General features: G+C 46.7%; 1 protein-coding gene across 3 annotated transcripts in view; it reads right to left on the bottom strand.

The window, feature by feature from the left end:
- The window catches only part of Appl2 (adaptor protein, phosphotyrosine interacting with PH domain and leucine zipper 2), a 52,511-nt gene that overhangs the window by 27,560 nt on the left and 4,630 nt on the right, over positions 1 to 20,321 (bottom strand). For 2 of the 3 annotated variants that reach the window (XM_008843131.3, XM_017800618.2), the window contains exons 2-4: positions 15,803 to 15,901; positions 3,367 to 3,426; positions 2,747 to 2,818 (exon numbers count right to left, since the gene is read on the bottom strand). In XM_008843131.3, coding sequence (XP_008841353.1) covers positions 2,747 to 2,818; positions 3,367 to 3,426; positions 15,803 to 15,901 — 231 coding nt within the window. Of the gene's footprint in view, positions 1 to 2,746; positions 2,819 to 3,366; positions 3,427 to 4,765; positions 4,922 to 15,802; positions 15,902 to 20,321 lie in introns of those variants that run through there. The other variant, XM_008843132.3, reaches the window with a different exon arrangement.

Here is a 20,321-nt window from a genome sequence, read left to right as displayed (position 1 = left end):
ACACCAGAAAAACCGGCCCACTGGAAACTGACTGGCCCCACCACACAGCCAGTGCTGGGCCAGGGGATTCAAGGAAGACAGAGGATGATACCATCGGTGCTACCCTTCCACCATGTGGGTCTGAGGCTCGTCAGGTTCAGTGGCAAGTGCCTTTACCTGCTAAGCTACTCCCATATTTAAAGAGCCCCTACAGTGGGGGTGACGATGTGTGTGATAGTTAATCACAACTGTCAATTTGATAGGTCTAAAATCACCATGGAAACAATCCTCTAGGCAGGCCTGTGATGGGGTTTCTAGATTAGTTTAACTGGGAAGGGAAGACGCACTTTAAATGTAGGTGACACCATACCATGGGCTAAGGTCCCAGACTGCATAAAAAGGGGAATGAGATGAGTACTGGCTCACCTCTCTGCCTCCTGACTGTGAATGCCATGCAACTGCTGCCTTAAGCTCTAGCTACCAGGCCTTCCCTGTCATAATGGGTTGTAGCCACTGTGAGCCTAAACAAACCCTTCTTCAAGCTGCTTTGCCAGGCATTTTATCACAGTTATGAGAAAAGTAACTAGAATGAAAAACACATATTTGGTCTCTATTCCTCATTCCTGGCACAGAGCCGACACTACCTTCTGAGCAAGAGGGGAGCTAGGAGCATCCTTTACTCTAATATTTGGTTTCTGACCTTGGTGCCTGGCACAGAGCTCACAAGACATTAGAATAACCTGGTAACAGAGGGTCTTTTGTTCTAATAAGGCAGCATTCAGCAAGCTCCAAATTGGCCCTGACCAGAAAGACTGGAGCCTGAGCTTAATCAATCAAAGCTATAGGACGCAGCCCCTACAAAACATGCTGAAACACAGGATCTGAAAAGCTTCCAGACTGCTGAGCTCAGGAGGTGGTAGACCCAGAGAGAGGTGGAAGGTCTGTGCCCTCTCCATGCCTGGTCAAGGAATCCCTGCATTTGGCTGGTCACAGTGCTCTCAGTGATATTCCTTATTACAACTGGTAAGCTTGAGTGTGTCCAAGAATTGTGACCATTCTAGCAACCAACTAAAGCCTGGTTTCTAGCCCATCAGTCAGAAGCACCAGAGGACTCAGAACTGCTACCTGAAGTCAGGGCAGTCATGGAGGACTAAATCCTTACTTGTGGGACCCGAGACTTTCTCCAGGCAGGTTGTATCAGAGTTGGGGTACAATGGTGACCAGAAATGTACTGAGTTGAAAATACAGGAGGCAAAGATAGTTTGGTTGTCTTTTTCTTACTGCTCAATGGGACACAGGACAAAGCTGAGTAGGAGCTAGATGGCTGGGTCACTGCTCCATCTCCAGTGCTTCAACAAGCCTGCGAAGGCGATCTGGCGTTGGCTGAGTGAATGGGTGAAATGCAACTGGTACACCCTTGTCTGAATGTCTACATCCATTATCTCCTGCAGACCAATGACTTGGATGCCATCTCTACATTCTTTCTTTGCCTACTTTATCATGTTTCTCTCAAAAGCACACACTTCAAGCTCTTTGAAAGATGCAGCTTATCATACCTCCCAAATTTTGCAGGAAGGTCTCTCTGGCACCAGTAGCATCAGAACTCTTAAGATTTTTTTATTTTAAACACTGCTGGGAATCAAACCCAGGGCCTCTGCCCATGGTAAACAAGTACTGCATTACTGAGCTACATCCCCAGGCCTCTTATGATTTTTACAGTTAGGATTTATGCAATCTCCTATAACAGTAATGATTTTCTACAAATACAATATGGTTACAAGAACAGTTGCCATGAAACTCTTTATAATGGGCTAACCTGTGCCCTCCTCTCAAAGGACACATCCACCCCAAACACGGAACACTGAGTATCTGGAAACAGAGTTTCTGCAAGTGTAATCAAGAATCTTAAAGTGAAATCACCCTGAGTTTTCCAGGTGGATCCCAAGTCCTTGTAAGAAGAGAAGACAGACAGGAGAAGAGACACGCAGGCAGCAGGAAGGCCACATGAAGTCACATCACGTGACTTGCTGCCACAAGCCGAGAACACCAGAAGCCACCAGAAGCTGAACGAAACAAGGACTCCCCCTAAGCCCTGTAGAGGGAGTGTGACCCTGTAGACACGTTGCTTAGGTCTTCTGGCTTCTGGAACTGTGAGAGGATGACTTCCTACTATTAGAAGCATCTAGCTGTGGGAATGCACTAAGGCAGCCCTGACAGAGTACATAACTGAGTCCTCAGTTCGTGGCTTTTCTACTATCAAAGCTTTTCCCTCCAAACCACACATACTGTGATGTACCACCTCTGTTGTGCAATGAACCTGGAAGACCATTAAGTTATTTTCACATGTAGAGGGTGGGGCCGAAGAGATCGCTTAGTGCTTAAGAGCACTGGCTGCTCTTGCAGAGGCCCTGGGTTCCATTCCCAGGACCCACATGGCAACTCACGACTATCTGTAACTCCAGTCCTCTTCTCCAGAAGCAATGCACAACACAGGTGCACGTACACACAAGCAGGTGAAACTGCATGACACAGGTGCAGATACACACATGCAGGCAAAACACTACATGACACAGGTGCACATACACACATGCAGGTGAAACACTGCACAACACAGGTGCATGTACACACACGCAGGCAAGACACTCACATAAAATAAAAATAAATGAATAAAAAATTTTTTTTAAATAAGTAAAATGCAGAGGGGGCCAAAATAAGGATGAAAAAAAGTTGAGAAAGAATCATAAAATTTTCCTATTTGCTGTCTTACCTCATCCACTACTTTGGAAAAATAATTCAGTGTAGAAATTACTTCTTCATCGCCTTTTCCAAGAGCAAAATTCTAGGACCAAAGAGAATAAAGAAGCCAGGTATTAGCTGGATACAGGAGTCCACAGCAGAGGGTCACCCACAAACCCCCTCTCTGCAGCCACTTCCCTCCCTCTCCCAGGAGTAAGGCCTGTCAGACCAGCGTCAGCCGAAGAAGACCAGAGCTCCCCAGTCCTGCCCCAGAGCTGCACTCAAAGTCCTTGGACCTTTCCTCCCCTGGCCACACCCTTCTGCCTGCACATAATGAGCTCTTTGTTGAGGTTCTTTCTGGATAGCTGGTGCTGATTGACTTGGCCTCCCTGGGTACCAGGAGTCCGCTTTGCAGTTGGTGACCTCTGCAGGAGCATCAGAGTACCTCACAGGGGCTTTGGGTCAGAAGTGAGAGGGAAAAGTAACATCAAAAGGGAAGATCGTTGGGTGAAAAAAGGAAAGGAAGGGAGAAACAGAGGGAAGGATGGTGGAAGGGGAAATTCAGTGAGGGGGGCCTTTGGAGAGTCTCTTTAAAAACGGCCACTTGGAACCCTGAGTGCAGCACAGCACAGCACTCTGCCATCCAGTTACCTGTTTTTCATATGCCAGCAGTTGCTTAGAAAGCTGCTGTGTGGCCAGGCACATTTCATTCTGTAGGAAGAGAGAAGAGCAAAAGCATGTCAGAGTGCTGAACACATGTATATTCACTGAAACACACCATTTCCGAACCCCAGAAGGAATGTGTCTGCCCGGGAGGTGGTCATGCTTCTTTATAAACACAGTCTCTTTGTGTAGCCCAGGCTATCCTGAAATTTGCAATCATCCTGCCTCAACTTCCTGTGTGCTGAGATTCTAGGTGTGTACTGTATCTGGTGATAGGATATTTTATCTAGGCATTATTTAGAAAGCAAGACCAAGACAAATCAAAAGGTCAAAACTTGCTTTCTAAAAAATAAAAGCTGGATATGCTAGTGCATGCCCTTAATCCCAGCACTAGGGAGACAGAGGCAGGTGGATCTCTGTGAGAGCACGGCCAGCCTGATCTACACAGTGAGTCAGGGCCAACTGGGGCTACAGGCAGTCCCTTGTCTCGAAAATAAAAAAAGACCTTTACAGATTGCTGTTCCTTCTGGTCATCCCATCAGTAAACAAATAGTGTGAAGGAAGGCACAGCCCATGCCCTCATGTTAGGGAAGCAGACAGAACAGCAGCTGTTTGTATGATGGAGAGCTACAAAGAAGTCCTGGGTGCACTGGAGATGCCAACAGGAGGATCCTGCTGGACTCTAAGGAAGAGATGTTTACGCAGACCTTGGGGCTGAAGAGATGGCTCAGCAGTTATGAGGGCCTACTGCTCTTCCAGAGGACCCAAGTTTGGTTCCCAGCACCCATGTCAGGTGGCTCATAACCACCTGTGCCTCCCATTCCAGGGCATTCAGTACCTCTGACCTTTGAGGGCACCAGCACTCACATACACAAACCCACACATGGTTAAAAATAATAAAAATAAACCTTAAAAAAACAAACAAAAAACCCCAGACCCCGGCAGAAAGATGGAGTGCTGCCCAAGAGAAGCTTTCCAGAAGGAGGGAGCAGCATGTGGAAGCAGCATGAGCCAGTCTGTAGCTGGAGCAGGGAGTGCAGAGCACGGGGGAGGAAGAGGCAGCCAACTGCAGGACCCACGGCCACGGCCGGCTTGGGCTCTTACTGGAGGGGTCATGGGAATGGCATAGCCCCAGGATTGCCTGGAGTGCCAGTTCTTGTGACGCCCATAACCCAAACTCTCAGTCCCAGGAAACCCGGACGCGCAGCTCTAGGAGATGCGGGCCCTCGAGCCCCTGGTTCACTTCCATGCTGCCCTTCCCATGTTCCTGGTGAGCCTCTACCACAGCCGTGTGTCCGCCATCCATCCTCCACCAGTGCAGCTGACCTGGAGCATCGGTCTCTTGCTTCTAAATGAAGTTCAAGCTGCTCTTCAGTTCAGGGCTTACCCCTAAGACAGAGCCAGGGCACAGAGTCTGACGGCTGAGGACAGGTGGCTTCTGTGTCTCAGGCCTCCACTCATTCATTCTCTTTCTCGAGCTGCTGTTCTTTAAGGACAAGTTCGGAGCTCAAGCGGAGTTTGTTTACTTTTCCAAGGGCTTCTCCTACAAGACCCATCAGAGTTAAAACCTGCTTTCACTGCAGACAACAGGCCACACTGTTCCCTGACTTACTCCATCTGCCCTTCAGAGCAGGCTCCCAGCACGCTCTCCCCTTTTTCCCCAGAATAAAATCACATGAAGTCCCTGCCTTTGGCACCCTCTGTGCTGTGCTACCCCTTTGGACCTGACCAGAAGCAGCAGTCACAGAACCAAGGAAGCAAGTGAACAAATGCACAGTGCTCTGTCCCTTGTTAAGCCAGCAGGCAAGAGTTCTCAGCACACAGCAGCCTCTCAACCTCTAAATTTCAAGTGTGAAACAACACCTACAATTCAACTGTGAGCAAAATGCTTCCTAACCCTACAAGGAAACAAATGTCAATAAAACACAAAGATGGGAGGAGGAAGAAGGACCAGGAAACACTGCCAGTTCACCACCGTCAGCAGTGACGTTCTAATGCTTGGCATGTGTGGACCAAGGGTCTCACCCCATGGGTTATGCAGAAATTCCCTGCTCCTCTCTGAGTGAGCGGTGCTGGGGGAAAGGTAGATTTGTTCAAGCTTGGCCATGTGCCTGAGGGCACCCCCTGTGAATTGGGATTTACACACCCAGCGAATCATTACACAGCAGCTAACAGTTGCAGAGTTACAGCTTAAACTGTATATATGTATCAGTGCATTCAGTTCCACTATCTCCATAACACGGGGTTTTAAAAAATATTTTGTTATTTTTATTTTATGTGTATGAGTCTATTGCTGGCATCTATGTAGGTGCTCCTGTATCATGCAATGCCCACAGCGGTCAGGAGAGGGCATCAGATCCCCTGGAACTGCAGTATGGACAGTTGTTTGTGTGCTGGGAACTGAACCCGGATGCTGAACCTGGATAGTGCTCTTAACTGTTCAGTCATGTCTCCAGCCCCCGCAGGGTTTAAAATTTTCTTTTTTTAATGTGTATGTATGTCGCGTGTATGTCTTTGTGTGTGAGAGTGCCTGCTGAGACCAGAGGAGGGTGTTGGATCCGCTAGAGTTAAGAGTTACAGGTAGTTGTGAGCTACCATGTAGGTACTGGGAACCTAACTCTGGTCCTCTGGAAGAGCAGTCAGTGCTCTTAACCACTGAGCCATCTCTCCAGTCCCCTGTAATGCAGGCACCATTCTGTTTCTAATCCTACTTTACATATGAGGCTACAAAAGTTTAGAAAGGACAAATGGGCAACTTACAAAAAAAAAAAAAAAAAAAAAAATCACGTGGCTACTAACCAAAGCAAAGACTCAGCTCTGGTCTGTCAGATTCCAAAAGCCCTGTCATTAACTCTGTGCTATTCAGACCCCAGACCCACGATGGTGTCCAGTTACTACTCGTGTGGGCAACTCTTGGAGGGCTTCTAGGTAGAAACACAAATCTCACACTTTTGTAGCTGTAGCTTAGCAGGAGAGGTCGCCTAACATTCAGAGTCTAAATGGAGTTCCACAAGTACCATGCTGGGGTGTGTGTGTGTGTATGTGTGTGTGTGGGTGGGTGTGTGTGTGTGTGTGTGTGTGTGTGTGTGTGTGTGTGTGTGTTGCTGAGGACAGAACCAGAGCCTCAAATGTTAGTAAGGGCTCCACCTCTCAGCTATGTGCTAGATGTGACACATTTCAGGGCCCTTCAACAGCTCTCCGGCCACCATCTACACTCTATTATTTCACAGGAATCCTTAAAGACAAGCTGGGGCTGGGGTGGCTCAGTGATAGAGTACATGTTTAACATGCTCAAGGACTTGCGTTTGATCCCCAGCACCACAAGAAAGAAAGCCCAGCTGACCAAGGATTTGCAGATAGCACCTCCTAGTTAAAGAACCTCTTGTCCTGCTGCTGAGGCAAAGACAAGTGGCTAGTGAACCCAATGTGCAATTTGAGCCTTCTGGCAAGGGAGTGTTTATCTTACCACAGCAGAGGCTTACTGACCACAGTGCCACCTGAAACCACCAAATCCCTCTGTGGGCATTTGGCTGCCATGAACAGTGACGTGGGCACTGAGGTGGAGGAAATCCACGGGGGCCAGTCATGGCACAGGCACATATTAAGGTCTGTTCCACATGCCACAGGTGTAGTGTGAGGTCAAGAGGTTGAGCTGCATTCATCCCAGCGATTCCCAAAGCTGGGGCTTGAGGGCCACACTAGCAGGGGCCCAGCGAGGTACATGTTTATGAGAAGGGTAGCAGAGGCCAGCATGCTGCTCTTGGGCAGGCAGATATGACTCTGTCCTGGGGACCATGGGAAGCAGTGAGGGCAGCAGATAAGCAGATGAGCATGTGGAAGCAAAGTCCCCCATGGCTGAGGTAGAAGGAAGCATGGAAGGAGGGGAAACCTGAGATATGAAAATGCGGCAGAGGGCTGGAGACGGGCACTGGCTGTCCTTGCAGAGGACATGGGTTTACTTCCCAGCACCCACATGGTGGCTAACAACAGTCTGTAACTCCAGTTCCTGGGGATCCTACACCCTCTATGGGCACTGCACGACACGGGTGCACTTACATAATAGAGACAGTACAATACACTCATACACATAAAATAAAAATAAATAAAATTTGAAAAAAAGAAGATGCATCAGAAATGAGCCAGAAAGTGCCCCAGAGGTGCCACACCTGTTCCTGAGGCAAAGGACAGGAAGTGGTGAGGCAGCCAGGGAAAACTGGGCCTCGAGTACAGATGGCACAAGAGTGCCAGGCCTCAGTTAAGGAATGAGGAGGAGGAGGATGTGAATGACAAGTGTCCAGTGGGGTGGTGACTTTCTGGGGGAGGCCCTCTATGTAAGCACAGAGGGCTGAGTGTGCACTGGGTGCTGGAAAAACCATGTCCTCTAGGACTGAGCATCTACAAGGGGCCTCACCACCCCTCAAGTGTGCAGACCACAAAATGCACAGGCCACTGGGCACACAAGAAAGGAGAGAGGGAGGGGAAAGAAGGAGTCAGAGCTGCTGCCTCAGCTGTGAGGTCAGCAAGGGCTAGTGGGATCTCCAGGCACAGCACAGCAAGCTATGGAGAAGGCCTGGCTCACCAGGGACAGCCGGAGACAAGCTGACAGGGTGGCTGGCCCTCAGCTCTCGGAGGGCTCATAGGCCTTGCTGAGGAGGTCACCTTTTCCAGGTACCGGAAGCCACAGAGACATCTTAAGAGGGCAGAGGAGAGGCTTTGAAGTGATTAATGAAGTTGAAGGACGAGAAAGAACTGAAACCAAGGACATCTTCCTGAAGAGAGACAACTTCCCCAGAAAAACCTGGAAACCCATTTACACAGTAGCAGCAGCAAAGTCAGTGAGAATAAAGAGAGCTCCATAGTTCCCAAAGAGCCGGACCTGAGCCTGCATCGCTACAGTGCTCTTGACCAGGGGTGAACGGAAATTAGCCAGAGAAGGCCTCAGTCCGGAGAGCACCAAGACTTGAGGGGCAGACAGGAAGGCTCCCAGGAAGACAACCGAACCACAGAAGAGGTGGAAGCGGGGCAGGAGACCGCTTGTTACAGGGCCAAAGGAAGAGGACCACAGGGGTGTCGTGAGCGGACCAGGAGCTGCCAGGGGCCAAGGGTGGAGAGAGGCTGTGTGCCAGGTACTGGAGGGCCCTGAGGCAGGTGGGTAGAGAGTCAGTGCTGTTCCTATACTACTTAGAAGATGGTCTGTGAACACAGGGAGCCCTGTGGGTCAGGGGCTCACATCACATTTTTCTGGACAACCCAAGGATCTGGGTATTACATAGCCACCAGGGTTTTTCTGACAAGGAAACTCAGGCAGTAAAGTGACTGGACTTGCCAAGGTCACACAATCTCCATCTGAGGAGTCCAAGGTCGGTAGTTAACTCTGTTCCTCAGAGGATGAGTCGTGGCAGCAGAAGGTCCCCAAGGCTGCATGAGGGAGAGCTGTGGCCCCCACATGCAGATCAGGCCAGAGGCTAGCTCTGTGAAGATGCTTCCTGAGACCACTCGGTTCTGCCCCTCACTCTGAAGCTTCCAACTACTTCTCTGTCTCAGGCAGATAAATCCATTTGACCGTCTGTCAGGGCTTCCAAAATGTACTTAAGAGTACATTAAAGAAATCCTTAAAGAAATTTGGATTAAAAACTAATGAAAGAAGGAAAGTTACTCTGGAATTAAAAAGGAACTGAGTGTCACCAGTAACAAACACAATCAGGCTAAGGAACGGGGCTTGTTCTGCCCTGACAGGAGCCTCTGAAATGCAAACCCCTTAGCCTTTGTGACACTGTGGGGACCAGGGTGTGGGGAGCACAGCACCATGCCCAAGACAGGGTGCAAAGACCTGTTCAAGTTCTGGTTCTGCCACTCATCAGCTGTGTGGCCTCAGGCAAGCTACACAATCTCTTTGAGTCTTGGATTCCTCATTATATATAATAATTCCAGTCTTTTTTTTATGAAAGCTAACAGAGGTAATGCCTGACCTGGTGTGTAATACTTCTGCATGACTAATGGAGGCCAGCCTCGTCCCACAGCTTCGGCCTGGCTGCCCACTGTGCTCATTTTGTTTCCCACTAGGCATACTAGCTTGTCTAGGGGGCTATCTACACAGACCATCATTTTTCATTTGGTTTTGGTTTTGGGTTTTTGAGACAGGGTCTTCCTGTAGCCCCAGCTGGCTTGGAACTCACTATGCAGGCGGGCCTCAGTCTCACAGACATCTACCTGCCTCTGCCTCCTGAGTGATGAGATTACAGTTATGAGCCACCACACTTGGCTATAGAACATCATTTAAAGAAAATTATTTTCTTAATCATACCAAACCTTTGCCTATTATTTATATAATTTTACCCCTGTTCTCTCCCACAGTCCTGGGAACTGCCTTTGCTCCAGGTTGAGACTGTACTATTTCTACATCCAATTCAGGCTTTGAGGAGCCAGAGTTTTCTGATCTGCTTTAGGATTTGATAGTTCTGCATTCCACATGTTTGGTTAAGAACAGCTACAGAGATGTGACTACTGGACTAACCTGCTCTGCTGAAGGAAAGTAAGCCAGCATTAACTGTACTTCTCACTTCAAAAACTATCCAAGCCAGGTGTGGTGGCGTACCCCTTTAATCCCAGCATTCAGGAGGCAGAAGTAGGCAGAATTCTGTGAGTTCTAGGCAAGCCTGGTCACAAATCGAGTTCCAGGCCAGCCAAGGGTGTAGAGTGAGACCCTGTATCAAAATAAAACAAAATAAAATAAAATTCTATACAATTTTATTTATCAAAAACAAAACTAAGGGGCTCAAGAGATGGGTCAGCAGCTAAGAGCACTGACTGCTCTTGCAGAAGACCTGGGTTCCATTCCCAACACCCACATGGCAGCTAACAACTGTCTGTAACTCCAGTTCCAGGGGAATCCGATGCCCTCTTATCTCCATGGGCACTGCATAACACAGGCACACTTACACACATGCAGGTAATACGCTCATACACATAAGTAATAAATAAAATATTTTTAAAAACAAAACTAAAAGCTGCACTGACTCCAAAGGCCCCAATAAGAGCGGCTTGTCTTCTACTGGAGGGGGAAGGGGAGTACTCAGAGCTGCCAGTTTCACTGATCCTGCCAGCTACTGCCAGCTTTCCTGCCCCAGCCAGAACCAACAATCACCTGGCCCTGATTGCTTGGCACAACAGGGACTATCTATGCAGCTGTCATCATAAAGCCGAGTGAGTCCAACCTACTCAGGAAAGAAACAGAATCATATCACACACAGACTCAAAGTGAGCAATCATATCAAATTTACTGAATGCAAAATCTGTACCAATTTAACTGCATGTGTACCTTAAGTACTGATTCAGACACCAGTGGTGTTTATAACTTACCGTCCAGTGGTCTGAAAGCACTGTCTAGATAGCCAGCCTCTGCTCCTTTAATACTGAAGTTTGCTCAACCTTTCCACTCAGGCCACAATGGGGGGCAGGGGGTGGTCGGCCCCCAGCACAGCAAAGGCTTGTTTGCCAGCTGAGAGGGCAGACAGGATTTGCAGGGACTTCCCTGAGAAGCCCAAACCCTTCATCCCCCACAGGTTCATTCCAGACAAGCCAAATGGAATCTAAAATTCCCTTCAACCCAGCCACAAAGGGAAACTACTCTCCGAATTTTCTCTACTTCTCACTCTTCCTTCTTCTAAAACTAATGACCAGAGGACATTTGCTACATCAGAATCCAGAAATTTATCCTGCAAGCTGATTAAATACCTTTGCTTTACTAACTGCATAAAACTGGTTTTTAAAATATTAGTGAAAAACTGTCTGGCTGTATGGCTATTTTCAAAAATGAAGGTATTAAACTCTACGAATCGAATTCAACACGTCTAAGCACAGAGTATTTAAAGAATAACATGAAATAAAACCGAGAAAATAGAATGGGGGTTGGGGGAGCCTAGTAAAAACACTGAGAATTACTATCTTAAATATACATGTATCAAAGCAAACCAATCAAAAAAGATCCACAAGTTTTCTTTTCCAAATTAAAAAGACCTAAATACAACATCTTGGCCTTCCAATAAGCCTGAAAGGCCAGAGCCCCACCCCTGCCAGTCTGGATCAGCTTGTTGCTGGCTGACTCTGGGCGTTTCCACAGCTCTGCATGGGAAGCCAGGAGAGGAGGGTACTGGCCAGTGGACAACCACGTGATGGTCATGTGCTGTGAGTTAAAAATGGAGTTCTAGCCTCTCGGAATGTAAGACCTACTTAGTTTTGGCATAGCATACTTTTCTGGTTCAAAAGGAAAAAAAAATGCATCTGGACTCTCCAATAAGCAGTTGTAACAGACATGGAAAGGCAGAACAGACTCCCGGGAACAGCAGACACACCCATGTAAATCTTAAATAGGAGACAAGATCATCTAATGACAGTATTCAAAATGACTGAATAGAAAGCAAGACCAGACCTAAGCACAATCAAAAATTATTCTATTGTATTAAATTTGGAATATTTAGGGAAAGTAAAAAACATGCAATACAAATAACCGAATGAAAAGTTACAATACTCTTCATGTTCCCAAATTCTGAATGCCTTACCAAAACAAGCAAGCAAACAAAATTACAAATGAGCACTCAATTTTTCTGAACATTAAAACTAGTTCTATGGTTTGGGAATATGGCTCAGTTATGGAACACTTGCCTAGCACACATGAGGCCCTAAGTTCAATTCCCAGAACTACAACAAACAAACAAATTCATTTTAATTATTAAGTTATCCTTGGGGATGGACACACCTCAGAGGTTAAAAGCACTTGCTACTTTTGCAGAAGACCAGGCTTCCATTCCTAGCACCGATATTGGGCAGCTCACCACCATCCATAACTCTAGTTCCATGGGATCCAATACCCTCTTTCTGGCTCCTCAGGCATTTATGTGGCACAGATACAGACATGCAGGTCAACACATATACACATAAAATAAATAAAGCTTTTTTTAAAGTTATCCTTGCATGTTACTGCAAAGTTTGTAAATCTCTATATGCAGCCCTGAACTCTGGATCTGAACTTCCAACAAGACTCTTCCCTTACTTCAACATCCCATGGACCCTCAGGCTAGTGCTTCAGGAGAGAATTGGGGAGTCAAGCGGTGCCACATGCCTGTAATCCCAGCGCTTGAGAGACAAAGGCAGAAGGATCATCAGTTGAAGGCTATTGTTAGCTGTCTCCAGCCAGGCATGGTGTGTAATCCCAGCATTTAGAGGCAGAGGCAGGTGGACCTCTGTGAGATGAAGGCCAGCCTGGTCTACATAGTAAATTATAGGCCAGCTGGGGCTACAGAGAGACCCTGTCTGAAAAAATACCCTGTCTCAAAAAAAACAAGAGCCTTATACAGGGCATCCCACCATGCACACACATCTACATGCGCACATCCATGCGCTCTGTTCCTCCTCCCAGGTTCTCCCTTGTATTCTTCCTGCTATCAGGTGAAAGGTCTAGTCACTCTGATTCTCCTCCTTCACCAGATCTTCTTTTTAAGTGATACAAAGTAACTGTACACACACACACACACACACACACACACACACACACACACACACACACTTAGAGGAAACTGATATTTCAGTACATGTGCACAGCATGTAATGATCAGATGAAGGGAACTGGCACATGTCACTCCAGATGTTTACCGTTTCTTTGTGTTGGAAGCATTCAAAGCTCTCCTAGTTATTTAAAAATAAACATTTAACTGTTGTCAACCACAGTTCCCCTGAATGACTCCCCTGAGGAGTCATTTCCTTTACTCTGTTGCACCCTGGTTCCCACTAGCCACTCCCTCTTCATCATTCTCAATTCCCCTCAACCCTCCTGACCCCTTCACTCCACTTCTCAGCATCTGATGTAACCCTTCCACCCCACTCCCAGGCTGTTTCCCTGCTCAGGCTCCTCCCAAGGAGAGTAAGAAGCGAAGAGTCAGAACCCATCTTCAGCAAGTCTACTTGCTTATCCACATTACTTGTATCAAATCCTCAGTCCTCGGCTCTAGCAAATGGGGATGAAAGCAACATCACTCACCCCACAGAGGTGCTATGGAACTGAAATCAAATAATGTAAAACTCATGGAACTGTCTAAAAGCTGTATTCAATAAATAAATCACAATGCTCACAATCACCATCCTTTTCGATGCCCACCTGTTATAGCTTGGCTCTCAAATGTCCCCAAAACCCAATGTGCCAAAAGTTGGTTACAAGCCTGTGGCTCTACCAGGAGGTGGTGGGACTTTAAGAAGTGGGGCCCAGGGGCTAGAGAGATAGTTCAGTGGTTAAGAGCACTCTTGCAGAGGCCCTGCCGTATGGTGGCTAGCAACAGTCTGACTCCAGTTCCAGGGGATCTGACTCCCTCTTCTGGCCTCCGTGGGCACTGCAAACACATGGTGCACTTACACACATGCAGGCAAAACACTCATAAACATAAAATAAAAATAAATTTTTTTTTTTAAAAAAAAAGAAGTACAGCCAGGCATAGCAACACATGCCTTTAGCCCCAGGACTCAGGAGGCAGGGACAGGCAGATTTGTGTGAGTTCAAGGCCAGCCTGGTCTACATAGTGAGTACCAGGCCAGTGGGCTGCAGGGAGACCCTGTCTCAAAAAAGAACAAAAAAATTAAAAAATAAAAATAAAAAAGAAGTGAGGCTTTGTGGATGTTAAGTCATTGGGGGTGTGCCCTTGAAAGGGGACATTGGAAGTCCAGCCCTTCCTCTATGGCTTCCTGGCTACCATCAGGTGAGCAGCTTCCTCCACCAGGCTTCTCCCTGTCACCATGGTGAACCTCCTTGCCTCAGGGCCAAGTGACTAGGGGCTGAAACTGAAACAGTGAGCCACAGTAAACAAGTCCACCCCACAAGTTGATCCTCTCTGATGTTCTGTGACAGTAACAGAGAGCCAAATTACACACCAGCACAACTCTTCTGAGGGGGGCAAGCCTTCTCCCTGGCTTTCCAGCACACATGGTAACTGTGTCTGTCTCCTTATCCAATGAAAGCTCCCTACTGGCAAAGACCAGGGCCTCTTCTCATGAATGGTGACTAATGACTATATGACAATGTTGATAGTGATGATCTATGATTATTTTTTAAATGCTTTTAATTACATCTTCTTGAGTGTGTACGTGTGTGTACGTGTGTGTGTGTGTGTGTGTGTGTGTGTGTGTGTTACAGTGCATTATGTGGAGATCAGAGGACAACTTGCAGGAGCTGGTTTTCTCCTTCCACCATGTGGGTTCTAGAATTAAATTCAGGTTGTCAGGCTTAATGGCAAGCACCTCTACCCACTGAACCATCTTGCTGGCCCCACCATACATGACTAGTAGGAGCTATTTACCACTGAATGTGGTATAAAGCATTGCATTTTGCCAATGGGCAAAAGAAACATTAACACATACAGACTTAAGCTAGCAAAGACTCAATAGTGAAAATTTCTGCTGTAATATTTTGATGTGTAACACAATTTGAAGTGACTCAAATCTGTCCTTAGAAAGTGACATACGTGGCACTTTTTAATCTTAAAAAGCTTTTCTCTTGCTACTCAGCAACTTATTTTCCATGGGTTTGCAAGCCAAAAGTATTTGTTCCTCAAAACAAAGAGGTCACCCCATAGTTCCAGAACTGTGACTCTAGTCTTTTCAGAGGAAGGCCTTGAAAACACATCTCTACCCTCCCACACTGATATCCAAGACTGCCCATTTAGGAGAAAGACAAAGAGTATGTCTCAAGATACTGAGGCCACTTATTCGCAAGTGGGAAGAGGAGACTCTACTGTTTCCTTTTGGGGTTGAATTAAAAAAATTAAAAGCAATTATGTGGGTCCTCCCTCCTGGCTCTAGTTACAGTCCACTTTCTCAAACAATACAAATAGACAGTCCTTAGTTTCTGGGGCAAAGAGAAGTAAGAAAAACAGTTCTGATATTTTGTGTATATGTTTGGACGGGGGTAGGGAAAGCATGTGCACATGTGTACATATGTGAACACCAGAGGTCAATCTCAGGTGTCACTCCCCAGGGAGTTTTTTGAGACACGGTTTCTCACTGGGACTAGGGGCTCAAGATTAGGCTAGGCTGGCTGACCAGGGAGCCCCAGGATCAGCTTGTCTTCACCTCTTCAAGAGCTGGGAAGACACTCCCCCACACAGCATTTTTACATGGGTTCTGGGGCTCAAATTCAGGTCTTTACTAAGCCACCATCCTAACCCCCACTTTTGAGTTTCTCTTAACTTTTTTTAGTTTTTTGAGGTAGTCTCTCTATGAAGCTCTGACCGGCTTAGAACTTGCTATGTTGACCAGGCTGGCCTGAATCTGACAGAGATCTGCCCACTTCTTCTGGGATTAAAGGTGGGTTGTCTCTCAAGTTTTCAAATGAGGTTTTCTGACTCAAACTTCTCATTTTTGAGAGAAGGGGCCAGCAGCATACCTGTGCTCCATAGACACGTTGCATAGCCTGCAGCAGCTGGTTGGTATAATCTGTGAGGGTACCAGCATCTTCTTCAAACACACTCAGCAAGGAACGAGTCTGCAGGCAAAGAAGAAAGGGTCAATCTTCACTCTCAGCGCTGAAGTGACAAGGAGAACACACAGGGCACAGGGACGGACGGCCTGGAAGGAAGGGAAGGTGTCTAGTGAACGTCATTCCAATCCTTAGCACCACATGCAGGGGAAGCTGAGAAGACGGCTGCAGGGCCAAGAAGGGAAGCCCGATTCCACCAGGCTGGCATGTGGCTCGGTGGTATAGCACCTGACTGGGACGTGTGAGACCTTGGGATCCAGCCCCAGCACCACAGGCAAAAAGAACCCTTGGGGACCATCCTGACTCCAGAGCCTACCTACGTCAAAGTCACTCAATAAAAAGTTCTAGAAAGGGCAGTCTTTCAAGTCATGAAGGAAACACAAAGTCCTACAGGTCTGTGTATTGAGTGTGGCTGTCCAGCACAGCTGCCTTAATCACCCTGCCTGACCCAGCTGCTTGATTCTCTGCAACCCGGGTGACTGTCATTCTTTCCTCTTAAGACACTTGTGTAACACAGTCAAATAGTTTCTGGGTGTGTGTGTGTGTGTGTGTGTGTGTGTGATGTTTTGTTCAACAAACTTTCAAACTCGTAGCCAGGAATCTCCAGTCCCCTGGGCCTAATGGTGAAAGCACTTGGTACAAAACTCAAATAGCACCCAGAACGCAGGCCCCTTCTCTGAGGAAAAACCCAGCTCTCAGAGTAGCTGGGCAGCTGCAGCCTGGAAGGCTGTTCCTACTACCTTTCTAGTATGGTGCTCAGCACTCATCAAGCACTAATGACATGTTTCTAGATTGGATGGTATGTGAACAAGTGTCAAGGCCTCACATAAGAGATATCTACTCACTTATGTGAATATGCCTGGCACAGAAAGAATTTAAAACACTACATTAGCAATAATGGGGTCTCAGCAAATTACCTATAGAGCAAAGAATGAGTACTTTGAAAGAGGTCACACCCCATAGTGCTTTACAAAGAACAATTTATTAGCACATTATCTTCTTACAAATGAATTTCAAGTCCTTCTTTTTTTACCTTAGCTAAGAGAAGGTTAGAAAAATGGCTGGTGTGGGTGTGGCCACTGTGCTCCACTGTCCCTGGGGCCTCTCTATTGCTGAGCTGACCACCTGCAGGACCAGACCCACAGTGCTGGAGGCTGGAGTCCTTGCTGGGCTGTCTGAGCTGCAGCCACAACTAGTATCCAGGGCTCAGAGCACCCCCAGGGAACTGCAGCAGAAACCTGGGCATTGGGTTTTTCTCCCTTTTCACCGCCCACCACCAACGTAATCCGCATTTGACTTTGCTCCACAAACTCTGGGGCTTTACAAAGCAGAGTACCCTTATCCTGGTTTGCCTGGGTCTTTCAGACTAAAAATAAGTGTACTAATATTGGATCACAAGTGATGACAATGAAACCGGCAAACAGCTTTTTAAACAGCTCTCAGTGAGAGCAAACACCCTCTTGGGGAGCTCACAGAGTACACACTTCCCATGTTAGAGGAACTCCTCAACTTTCTAAATTTAAATCTAGGGGCTGGAGAGATGACTCAGGGGTTAAGGCTGTTCTTGCAGAAGACCTGGGTTCGGTTCCCAGCACCCACATGGTGGCTAACACCCATCCATAACTCCAGTTCCAGGGGATCTGATGCCCTCTTCTGACCTCCTCTGTGGGCACTGCATGACATGGGTGCACTCACATACATGCAAGCAATATACTCATACACATAAAATAAAAATAAATCAGAAATTGTTTTAATTAAAATCTAGCATATAAAATACATTTTACCCCAGAACTTGAGCAAAGATTTTACCAAAGGACATTGGTCAATAAATAGAATGCACACACGCTGATTTTTTTTCTATTCTATTCCATTTGTAAATAAATATAGTAGCTGTGGCCCACTAGCTGTCATAAGTCAGTACTGGATGACCATGAGTAGGTAAAAATGATGATTTAGAACTCTTTTTTTATATGAGTGTTTTGCTTGCACACATGTATGGAGTTTGTTACAGATGTTTGTGAGCCACCACATAGGTCCTGGGAACCGAACCCATGAGCCATCTCTCCAGCCTGATTAGAACTCTTTATTGCCTGTCTTGAACATATGTTTTTTTGTTTGTTAAAGCGGGTGGCCTGTCCTTCAGTATTCACACACACTTGCCTCCCTGCCCTCAGCCAGTATCTGACAAAACACCATGCAGAGAACTGAGTTCCTGGTGAGGATAAGTGACTCCAAGGTCTGCAGGGCTGAGTCTGCTGGGATCTCTTGAAGGAGCTGTGACCTTAGATCATCAGTCCTGGGTCCACATGCAGGCTTTGGCACTAATTACAGAGTTAGCAAGATAATGAACATATATAAATACCTACCAGCACTGAACATGCAGTGCCAGCAGGTGATACTGATTAGAAAGATGATGCTCTTTGGATGCTTATTCGCTGGATGCTCAGTGCTTACACACTGAATCCATTTGAATACTACAGAAACATGCTTCTCTAAGAGTGTCATGGAACATTGCAGTCGTCTGTGTGTTCCTGGTCCCCAAGGCTGCAGAAGCCTACCAACGCCCATGAAGAGTTACCTTTCTTTATTACAACTGGCATGCCCAGGAACATGAGAAGGGCTTCAACTGAACTGTGCATATTTTGTTTTTAAAAAATATTACTGATACTCATTTCGCTAAATCCTATGTATTGCTTTTCGTACTCTGAGGAATAATATACAAGAGAGCTAAGGACATAAATGTTCTGCACAAAGATGATGCAAAGAACCACAATGACATTTGCTGTGTAACCCTGTCAGACACTGATAGGCAGGAAGCATCTGTTACTGTATCTAATCCAACAACCATATAAGCAGATACAATGGTTACATTAGCCCGTTTTACAAAAGATGAAACAGAGGATCAGTGAAGTTTTAAAATGTGTTCAGCCTCCCACTGCTGGGAAGTAGTGGGGTTGAACTATAAATTCAGGTCCATTGCAAGGGTGGCTTGCTCACCAGCAGTGAGAGTCTCATCAGTGGGTATGCTCTGTGGTGCACAGTCCAGGACAGGGACTGACAGGAGCTAGATTCTCTCTGATCACCCCATTCTCATCTATGATAACTGCAGGAGAACTGTATCACAGTGTTTTGTTGTTTGAACATTCTGGGCATGTGACTGTAGAACTGACAGGGAAACTCTAGCCTTCTCTTCTGAATTTAACTAGATAGTGATCACTCCTGGGGGGAAGAAAACACCCAGCTGCCTGGGACACTCTGTGCCACACACACAGTCACGGCAGCTAGTGTGGCCAAATGAGTGGAGTAGCAGGGATGCTCTCAAACATAAGGATGAGAAGAAACGCCAAGCAAAGGCATGCTAGCGGCTCAGTGTTAAGGTTCAGATAGCCCCGCCCCCTCACCAACAGGGCCTCACAGACCTCCCAAGCCTCTGAGAAAAGCACCCTGGTCTTTGAAGTTAAGAGAAGCAGACTTTTCTCCACTGTTTGGCCAACACAGCAGGCTTCCCCTTTGATCTCTAAAGAGGGCAGGTTTTAACAGTCCCACTCTCCTGCCCCCCCAACTTTTTAAAAAATATATATTTTACAGCCTTCTGCAACCCCCAGAAGCCTCCCCCTTTAAAAGACCCCAGCTCATGACCTGGGCTGCCCAGAAGGGAATCTGTCCCATATGTTCCTTTGCTAATAAACTCTATTCCAACGGCATTTTATCTGTGTTCTGGTGCTTTCTCCCGATCAACCAGATTCATCCATAGGCTACTTTATCTATCACTCAGAATCCCACAAAAAGGGCCAAATTGGTGTACACCATTTAAAAAAGATAACACGGGCAATCCTTGATGGAGTTACTGTGGCACGCTGGCAGGCGTCTGCTGTTCACTCTTCAGGACAATCAACCGAGGAGTTATTTTTAGTCTCAGTTTAACGACTATGTTCAAACACAAGCTGAGAGGTTGAATGAAAACCCAGGCAACAGTGGCTAGCTCAGGCTAGGGCTCCACCCTTTCTCCATACTCTACTTCTCAGGAGCAGCAGTAGTCAGCGAAAACAAAACCAAGCACTGCCTCACCTCAGCTCCACGTTGGTCCTTTGTGTAAGAGTAAACATCCAGGATGTTACCTAATCAAATAGTCCTGACTTTCTCCATAGCAGGCAACTGTGTAATGGCCCAATTTTAAAGCATTGATAATCTGTTTATTTATTTATTATTTAATTTTTTTTTAGACCATCTCCCTGTAGCCTCAGCTGGCCTGGAACTCACTATGTAGACAGGCATCCACCTGCCTCTGTCTCTAGAGGGCTAGGGCACTGGAACCAAAGGCATGTGCCACCACGCCATGCTTAATTTGGTCCTTTTGTTTTAAAAAAAAAAAAAAAGTGGCAATGCCTTTGATCCTAGCACTCAGGAGGCAGAGGCAGAGGCAGGC

This window comes from Nannospalax galili, unplaced genomic scaffold, assembly GCF_000622305.1.
Source record: "Nannospalax galili isolate Female #2095 unplaced genomic scaffold, S.galili_v1.0 scaffold39, whole genome shotgun sequence".
Classification (NCBI taxonomy): domain Eukaryota; kingdom Metazoa; phylum Chordata; class Mammalia; order Rodentia; family Spalacidae; genus Nannospalax; species Nannospalax galili.
This window is presented reverse-complemented; position numbering and strand designations above follow the sequence as displayed.